Source organism: Seriola dumerili, unplaced genomic scaffold, assembly GCF_002260705.1.
Source record: "Seriola dumerili isolate Sdu_G_001 unplaced genomic scaffold, Sdu_1.0 BDQW01000393.1, whole genome shotgun sequence".
Lineage (NCBI taxonomy): Eukaryota > Metazoa > Chordata > Actinopteri > Carangiformes > Carangidae > Seriola > Seriola dumerili.
In genome coordinates, this window is record NW_019174648.1 from 278,325 (window position 1) to 288,505 (window position 10,181).

Below are 10,181 nucleotides of genomic sequence, written 5' to 3' on the forward strand. Positions count from 1 at the left end.
AATAATAAATACATTACAAACAGTATATAAATAAAAATGCTGCTAAAATGAATCCAAAACAAACATAAATCTCCTTTGCTGAAGGTGAATTTATTAATTAATTCTCTCTCCGTGATTCACACACCGACCATGATGACGGTGACCGGAGGAGCGGAGACTTCTGACGTCAGACGAGGAGAATGACAAGCGCGTCCAATGAGGGGCCGAGGATGTGCAGCGCGAGGACGGAGCTGCCGACAGAAGGCTAATAACCATGCCAACCGAGGAATATAGCGCGCGCCGCTGACTGGGGAGAAAAAGGGGAGAACGAGAGGGGGGGAAACCCTAAAAGAAGAAATTACAAGAGATACATTCACTTAAAGTTGAGGATAAAGGACGAGAGAGATATCCTGGTTTCCTGCAGGGGGGAAGAACAAGACAAAAGAGCTGGTAATTTTCTCTCCTTTTTTTTGTCTCTGTGGCGTGGTCTCCCCTCCATCCCGCTTTCTCTCTACCTCTCTACCTCTCTCTCTCTCTCCCTCTCTCTCGCGCTGGCTCAGGGACTGCACTGCTGCAGCTGAATGAAACTGGTCGAGGTATTTATTCTTCTCTTTTTTGCTAAAACACACACAAAAACTGAGGCTGGACAGAGGTTTTAACAGCTCGTGACAGGTCCCTGCTGGTGGTTTAAAAAAAAAAAAAAAAAGGTGGTGGTGGTGGGGTGCTCTGGGCTGCACGCGCCCCTGTTACCGCAGCGATGTGAGCCCCTCAGCTGCGGGGCATTTTGGCGGTGCTGCTGCTGGTGCTGGTGACCTTCCCCCGGCCGTTTGCAGTCATTGACGGTGTGTGCATGTGTGTGTGTCTGTGTGTGTGTGTGTGTGTGTGTGTGTGTGCGTGCGTGTGTGCGTGCGCATGAGCGTGAAAGCCAGAGAGGAGGGGAGAGAGATGAAGAATATAAGGGGGCGGGGGGTGAAGGAAGGGTGTGTGGGGAGGTTGAGGTGGGAGGTGTGAGAGGGGAGAATTTTTTTTTTTTGTGAATGGAGCTCCACATCCTTTTTGGCGCGCGCGCGCTGGCAGCTCGAGCTGGCTGATGCTAAAATTAGCCTCGTGCCGGATTTTTCTGTCTGCGTACGGCAGCAGCAGCAGCAGCATATGTGGATCAGAATCCGAATTAACAGAACTTCTAGATGCAAACGCGAACGCACACGCACGCACGAATGCCTGGGCACGCGCTTATACACGCCACCAGTGAATAGGACAGCAGCTACCACCGCGCCGTGCCCCAGGACGTCATGCACCATTTTTAGAGATGCTCTAAAAATAGAATTTCTTGATTATGCTTTTGACTGTGTGGAAATTGGACATCTTCGTCTTTGTCCGGAATCTTTTAGGTAGGAATGTAGCAGATTCGTGCTTCTTTAAATGCTATTATCATTTTATTGTGTTGTTTATTTTTTGTGTATTGGCTGTTCGGTGTCACGTTGCTTTGAAGCCGAGATGGAAGAAATATTAGTGTTGTTTATAAAATACTTTTCCCTGTGTGTGTGTGTGAGTGCATGTGTGTCCACACCTGCTATTGTGCTGCTGCTAATTACCTGTCAGCGTGGTGCGTGGGAGCTGCTGGTGACGTGCGTGCTTAGGGTCAGGTGCACAGTTGCTTTCATGAATGAATGAATGGGCGGATGGATGGGTGAATGAGCGTGAAAAAAAAAGTATCTTCTGCCCCTTTATCAAAGGGGATAAATGTTAACATCCTTCTTTTCTTCCTCCTTTTGTTTCCTTTACCCCCCCCCACGTTCTCTTCTTTTCCATCCTTTCTTTCCACAACTGCCTCTTTCCATCGTTTTCCTCTCCGATATCCTCCTTTTTCCTACTCTCATTTGAAAACTTACTCTCCTCCCTTCATACCTACATGTTCTCTTGTTTTGACTCTTCAATCCGTCATTGCTTTATTCTGAACTTTTACCCCGTCCCACTGGTATCTGTTTTTCTCTACTCGTCTTTCTTCTCTATCTCCAAACTCCCTTTGACTTTTCTGTTGTGCATATTTCATCATTCTCCTTGTCTGAACGTTTCACTGTGTTCTTACACATTATCGACTGCAATCTTGATTTCTCCTCCGCTTCCCTCCTCACCCTCTCCTCCACTTCCATTTTGCTCCTCCTGTCTTACCCTTGTCTTTTATCTTTTTCTTGCTGTTTATCTTCTCTCCTCTCATATTTCTCTCACCCCTCTATGACAAACTTTGTGCCAACACATACTCACCTGATCAATTCCACCTACTTTCACCTCTGTTCTGACTCATTCCTCCCTCATTCACTTTTCCTTCCCACTTTCATCTACTTCCCTCATCCTCTTCCTCCCTCCCTCCTTCCCTGTTTCTTTCTTGTTTCTCCAGCTATGATTCTCTCCCTGGCCGCAGCAGCAGCCATGAGTAGTGGCAGCAGTAGCAGCCTCAACTCCTCCTCCCCCCTCGACCCCTTCGATTCCTCCACTTCCTGGAGCCTAGCCGAGGACCCCTCCAACTCCTCCTCTGAACCTGTCATGCGAACTCTGACCCCTGACCTCCAGCCAGCGTCCACCGCCGTTGCTGTCCAGGAAGTCAGCCCGTGGGATATCGCACTTTGCGTGACCGGCACGCTAATCTCCTGCGAGAACGCGCTGGTGATCGCCGTGCTGTTCTACACGCCAACGCTCCGGGCTCCGATGTTCATCTTGATTGGATCGCTGGCGGTGGCGGATCTTCTGGCTGGTCTGGGCCTCATCTTGAACTTTGTCTTCACTTATCTGGTTGATAGCTCGGTGGAGTTTGTGACGCTGTTGTCAGTCGGACTGCTCATCTCGGCCTTCTCAGCGTCTGTCCTTAACATTCTCGCCATCACAGTGGACCGATACTTGTCGCTGTACAATGCCCTGACCTACCACACTGAGCGGACAGTCACCTTCACCTACGTGATGGTGGTTTTCATCTGGGTGTTGTGCCTCACGCTCGGTTTGCTGCCGGCGCTTGGCTGGAACTGCTTGAGGGATGAATCCACATGCAGCATCTGTCGGCCCGTCACCAAAAACAACGCAGTGGCGCTCGCCGTCACCTTCCTCCTGGTCTTTGCCCTGATGATGCAGCTCTACCTTCAAATTTGCAAGATTGCCTTTCGCCATGCGCAACAGATTGCAGTGCAGCACCAGTTTGTGGCCATCTCCACCACCAAAGGTGTCTCCACATTGTCGGCCATCCTGTGTGCCTTTGGGGCGTGCTGGCTGCCGTTCGCCATGTACTCCATCGTGGCTGACTCCAGCTACCCTGTAATATACACCTACGCCACGGTACTCCCAGCCACCTGCTGCTCTGTGATCAACCCCATCATCTATGCGTTTCGAAACCCGGACATCCAGAAGTCGCTGTGGATGGCCTGTTGTGGGTGTGTCCCGTCCAACCTCTCCCTCAGACCCAGGACCTCCAGTGATGTGTAGCAGGGAAGGTTGGTCTCTGTTTAGCATGATGCTAGATGCCGAGTCAGGGTTGTATGAGGGAGAGGATGGAACGGGAACCAAGAGATCAAGGGGAGAAAGGTCGAAGGTTATGGCTGAGGAAAGAGATTTCGTCGACTCCTCATATCAGGGCTGGTAGGCTGATGGCGAACGCACGTCTGGCCACAGTAAAAGTGGCACTGGCACAGGGAGAAGGGGGTCGACAAAAAGATAGAGCTAACGAAGATCATGGAGAAAACCAACAGGGTGATGGAGGTGGTGTGAAACCAACTGCAAAGGAATGATTAAGGTATCCTCATGGTTGCGGGAGTTGCAAGAAGGTGTGTCAGGCGACTTTTCCAACTGACCTCCTTTAGGGTATGAGAAGTGAGGCCTACTTCTCAAGAGTAGCATATATGTGACGATGGGATTTAGGAATAAATGTCCTAAATCTCCATAGGACCTGAGCTTGGGCAGCACTGCATGGTTATGCAATCAGAAGGAGTGAAGCAGTCTTAAAATACTGTATGTGTTTTCACTGATGTGTTTTGAAATTAAGTGGTGTGTGGATAAAAATACAATGAGCTAAATATACACAATGAATGACCTTGAGTATTCTCGGCGAGCTATCTTTGCAGTCTTCTGATAGGAAAAACAAGAATCTCTCCTCCCTTGAAACATATTTTAACATCTGTGTTCCCTTGATCTGATGCAAATTGAGTAATTAATGGGTTTTATAGGCAGAGAGCACGCAAGAATGATTCACTCTTCTGTGCCGAGATTGAAACTAGATGGTATTCATGATCATTGACAACGGTAGTCTACCAAGCCCTTTCTGAGTTTTCCCAATTCCAACAGCACAATGTGTCACAATTCAGAGAAAAAAACATTAAAATCCAAAAATCTAATCTACCGGGCTCCTAATGCATAGATAACCCCCCACTAGTTTGCAAAACCTAGAGAGGGATTTCCATATTTAGGCCGGCGTGTGTTGTCCTTGGCGTGATGAAATCAAATCTGCTCCCAGTCGGAAAAAAAAACGAGTTTCTCAGCCAGCCCCTGCGCCGTGACTGTGAAGCAGAGAGAGCTGAATTCAGCACCAAGGACAGCGCCACTGCAGAGCGCTGCTACCCTGGGAATGCTCTCTGCTGCTGGGGTGGGTGGGAGGACGGGGTGGGGTGGGTTGGGTTGGGTTGGGGGTGGGGTGGTGGTGGGGGCGCTGGAAAGTAGGCTACGCTGTTCTCTACACCATCTTGATAGGGAATGTGAGACGGGCTTTACAGGACCATTCCAGCTTGATTGGAGTTTTATTTTTCTCATTTCAGTGTTAATTAACTGTTTTGCCATGCACACATGATGGCTAAAGGTATTTGAAATCCTTTTTTGCTGTAACATTCAGGGTCATTTGGCCTCATTTGGTGCAGAAAAGGCAAACAAAATGTCATTAGATGTCTAATTTGGCCAGAAAAGGTGGGCAGCTTCACTGTGAATGAGAGGGCGGTTTTTATTTGTGTAACGCTGTGTTTTTACATTTTAAAAATTACAGTACTTCTAGGTTCTGCTTGTAAGAAAGACGACCAGGGGCAATTTCTGGTTTTCCTCTTCACAATTAATTCTTCAAAGAGGAGCCTGCCCTCTGTCAAACAGAACTCAATCAAGTCACTGTAAAAAACCAACACATTGTTTTACCAGAAATCATGTAGAATGACGTGGTAAAGCCTTTTTTTTTATGATGACACAAGAAATCATTCTCCAATCATGCTCAAATTATTCTCTACTTGAGGTCCTTTAGCGTAACTATGACCCTGTCCTGTCTTTCCTCCCTTTCCTCGCCTCTCTTGCATCTCAGCAGTAGAAATTATGCATGAGCAAAGCAATGTATGGCCCCCGTGAGTGTCAGTAAAACAAGCCTTCTGACATGGGCAAGGTGAAGGTGGCTGATGTTTTTCACAGGCAAACGGGACCTCGACGTTTATCTGCATCCGCATAACACCAGTCAGGCCGTGCGGCTTTAAATTTAGAGACAGCATTCAAACTCCTTTGCCCGATTGATTATCCATTAGCTAGAGCTGAGTACAATCCATATTGAATAGGTCATTTTTCATACAGGCAGCTTTGGCTGGCTCTATGTCCAAGCTGTACTTGGATATTGCCATAGTTTTGTAAAAAAAAATTGCAATTCTAAAGAAATGAGAAGAATAGTTTTCATTGCTATGTCATTAAAAATACATCTTCCATGCTTACGCTTGACTAGACTATACAGTATGTATCATACATCCAGTGGAAATCAGATGGTTTAAAATCCTCTATGCCTTCCATTTTCACTTCCCAACTTGCAGCCTGTCAGCAGTAGCTGGATATTCACTGCACACACACACACGCACACATATCTACGCTCTCATCCTGGCTTGAAGAAGCAGCGCAGTGCTGCCCCGGGGCCCCTCTGAAGGCTCGGCGGGTTAATGAGAAGCGAGAGAGGCGAGGTGACGCGGCGTGAAATAGAAACGCCAGGCGAGACGCGCTCTAACGCAACCTCAGGTCACGTCCACCACACACCCAATCAGGATGGAGTCATTTCCCACTGAAAGGGCATCATGTAAGTTAAATCCAGCTAATGTTAATAACATCTCGGTAATAATGGCACAGGGAATCGGGCTAATGTACAGAGGATGTAGTGAACGCTGTGAGGATGAGCTTAGAGAGGGGGATTTATTGCCAACCTCTATCTGCATTTAAATGATCTACGGAGATAGTTTTCACTGTCCTGTTCCTCTGCACAACCTCAGAGAGAGGCACTGTGACTAAGCTGTTGGCATGCTGCTAATATACATGTGTGGGAGGTGCACGGGCTCTGGGAAAAAAGAGTTAATGGAAACTGTATGGGCTGTAGTTTCAAACTATAAAACTAAGACTCAACATAATTATTAAAAAACAAACAAAACAAAAAAAAAAAACATAGATTGTTTCTGTAAAGACAGGGAGTCACTTCCAAATTCAACGCTTTCTACCAAATAAACCACGAGAATAGACGACAGCAACGAACACATCTACACACTGAAACTTTGAAAATGGCGCACACGAGAAGCAGGTATTAAGATTATCATTTTTTCTATAGTGTAAATTAAAATTTAGAGTACAAGTGTTTTCTATTTTTCTTGGCAGCAGTAGCTACATTACTCTGTCAAGGTTTTTTTCTTTTTTTTGAAAAGAGAATCTAGTGTCTTTTGCTTTGTTTTGTTTGTTTGTTTGTTTGTTTGTTTGTTTTGGCACTATTGGAACAAAAAAACTCTTTCGCAATAATGTCCAACTGTATTTTGCTGTGTACAAAAAGCCACAATGAAGAAAAAGAGAGAAAGATAGACAGAGGTGGTCAGCTCTGAATAACTCAAACTAAATATTTTTGAAGTAACAAATAGCACATTGTAATGTATCTAAAAGAAATATAACCTGACTGGCTGGGGTTTCCCAAAATGCATTTCACCAGTACCGAATCATGGAAGTAGGACAAACCTGAATATGAAGCATCTCCATGTATAGGTGCGTTTGCAGACTGAAAAAATTAGCTTTATCATTGCCAGTTTGACCACCTCCCTCTCTCGCTCTCTCTCTTTGCTCAATCACTGCATTGATGGAACTGTCTAATGGTAAAAGACTTGCATCAATTATTAAGTGAAATACTTTCAATTACTCTGAAGATGGAAGCATGAGATGGATGGAGTTTGGTACTTTTGGCAAGCTTGGTGAACTGCAGAACTGTGGGGGGGCATGAGTGTGTGTGTGTGTGTGTGTAGGTGGGGGTGGGGGGGTGACTCACCAGTGGCGCTGGGTAAAAGTAATCGATCCCAGAGAGTTAATTGAATCCATTTCACATAGGAATCTGATGCAGATCCTATTGGCACACAGTTCTCCAGTATGCACAACGACGTGTGAGACTTGCTTAGTCACCTGTGCTTGGAGATGCTAGATGGGACACACAGAACAAATGCATCTTAGGTGAAATTCACATTGTATCTGGAACAGTTTCTCGTGGGCAAAAACTGATGCCAGTATTTTTAACTCTAAAAGCGTGGTCTATCTCTGTGGTTCAGCCCTTTAATTCAACATCGATGGGAAGATCTGTGCTAGCATGGCTAATGCTAACACACTGGATGTGGCTTGAAAGCCACATCCAGTGTGTTAGCTCACCTTCTGCTTTTGTTCCTGCTAATAACTATGATTAGACTCATGAACTGGAATTGGATTAAACAAAGTTTAAGACTCTGTTTATGCTACATATTGTTGATTTTTTTGCCACTAAACCTATAGAATCAAGTTTTGCAAAACGTACACAGTTGAATTTCAGTTTCTGTCGTGAGCAGGCCTTTAAGAAGTCATTTTCTTTCACATTCGTCACTGGATAACAATCCTCTGTCAGTGGCGACCTCTATTTCTCCCTTTCAAAACCTGACGTGGGAAAACGTCAAGATAGTTAATGTTTAAGTTTTCGGATAAGTTTTCAGAAAAAAGGACTCCGCCTTTGCACATTTGCACTTTTTTGGGGATATTTTTTTTCCATTCTTTGACAGTAAAATGTCAGCCATGTGGCATTTCGCCTGGGTAAAAAAACAAAAAACAGACTGGTTATTTGATCCGAGCCTGCAGGGAATCACAAACCCTAAAGTGATATTAAAAAAAACACAATTCACGAGCGCGCTGACCGAAATGTTAAATCCAGCATCGCTCAGCTGGAACCAGAGCGACTGAGCAGCTGATATGAAGTCATTAACTACAGCAACATCACACAGCTGTATTTTAAACACACTGCAGTGTCCGACGGTCCCATCTGGCATGTCCATCTAGTGGTTGTTTTAACAATTAATAACACTCATCTGTGAATATGCCACTACTCAGTCAACCATTCCTGGGGCAGGAGCGGAGTGACCACTCACTGTGTGTGCGTGTGTGTGTATAAATGGGTGTGTGTGTGTGTTTGTGTGCGTGCGTGCGTGCGCTCTCCCCCTGGGATCATAGCCAATTGTAATGAACCATAATTCAAACCAACTCTCACTGTAAACACAAACACACACAGAATGGTTTCGTCAGCCGCTATACAGGACTATAATTCAACTTAAGAAAAAAGAAAAATGAAATACTGTACAAGTGAGTGTGTGTGTAATTTTTTCTTATGCAATGCTGTACAGAAATGTATATTTTTGTAATGTTCATCAGGGCATGAGTTACAGGACATGGTCGCTGCTGTGTGTTTGTTGTGAGCGTGTGCGTATGCGTGTGTGTTTCTTCCTCTTCTTCTGTGTTCTTCCTATAAACAAATGTCAAAAAGTTTCTTGGGGGGGGAGGGGGCAGAGAAAAAAAACAACAAAAAAACAGTTGCGTGTCGGATATGCTGAAAAAGTGCCATATTTTTCGACTTTATAGTGTCTTATTTTCCGTTTGTGTACATACACTTTTATCAGAGAGCTGGTTTTCTTTGTGGAATCTGAAGTCCGAGTCCGTTAATCTGGAAAGAAAATGCTCAACATGGTCCGAACAGCAGCAGGATTAAGGAAGAAGGACAAAGCTGTTATGTAAAAGGACTTGACCTTGATATTATTGATCACTACACTGAGCAAACAACAGAAAAAAATAGACAGACGGCAATCAATTCACCACTCTAATCTCTAGAGTTTTTTGCTGTAACTTCAGACTTTTATTTTTCGAGCAGCAGCAACAAGAGAGATGATATCAGCGTCTCTGTAAAACGTCTTCTTGACTTGAATTGCAGTAATCTGAACTGATTTTTCCATAAAAAGACATGCACTAAACTAAACGACAGGGGGAGAGAGGGAGGGAGGGAGACGGTGCGTGAGCAGTGTTGTACGTCAGAGTCAGGTTTCCAGTGACGTCATTTTGTCTGAGTCGTGTCTAAGAGAGCAGGTCGTTTCAAAGACATCCCCTTCTCTTCCTCTTCCTCCTTTCAAAAACATCTCCACCCCACCCTCCTGTCACTTTTTCCTCCCCCTCATCCTCTCAAAGACAGCCCACACTCTCTCTTCCTCTTCATTCTTTCAGACATCTCCCTCTTGTCTCTTTTCTCTTTCATCGTCTCTTCATCCTTTCCCCCTCTTCCTCTTCGCTTCGCTTTCCCCCCTCTCTCTTTCATCCAGTCAGTCCCGTCTCAGGTCTTTTTTTCGCCATCCTCAACACCTTCATCTCCTGTATCTCTTTTTTCCTCTTCTCCCCTCACTCCCTCCCTCCCTCCCTCCCTCCCTTTCTCTTGTCTAACATTTTGCTATCCTTGGCCGGCAGGAATCTAGTCCGTCAGGCTCCATCTAAAAATAGTTACCCTGAAAGCAGATAAAAAGAATAGAAAAAAAGGAAAGGAAGGAAGGGGAGGTAGTAAAGAAGTAGAAATCAACCCTCCCTGAGCGCAAACCTTCACTTTGCTTCAGTAGACAGAAACATCCGCCTTGTCCTCTTCCTCTGTTAAGTTTTTCTCCTCTCTTCCTTACCCTGCTGCCTCATCTCCTTTGCACAAGCACACATTCATCCTTGTCTATTTTTATACCTCTCCTTATCCATCCTTTTCAGTCCCCCTCTCTCTCTCTCTCTCTCTCTTTCTTTTTCTGTCTCTTCCGAGCACAAGCATTTACACAAGGGGTTTTTTAAAAAGCAGGGTTCAGGGCGAGTGCCTATAGCAAATACGCAAGACCCCCCCCCCCCCCCCCCCCCCCCCCCCCCCCCCCCCCCCCCCCCCC

General features: G+C 45.6%; 1 protein-coding gene across 1 annotated transcript; it reads left to right on the forward strand.

Moving 5' to 3' along the window:
* Nucleotides 1-2,379: 2,379 nt before the first annotated feature.
* On the forward strand, nt 2,380-3,450 carry LOC111233483 (G-protein coupled receptor 12-like). The gene has a single exon (XM_022761303.1). It carries the CDS (start codon nt 2,380-2,382, stop codon nt 3,448-3,450), a length of 1,071 nt encoding a protein of 356 aa, XP_022617024.1.
* Nucleotides 3,451-10,181: the final 6,731 nt, after the last annotated feature.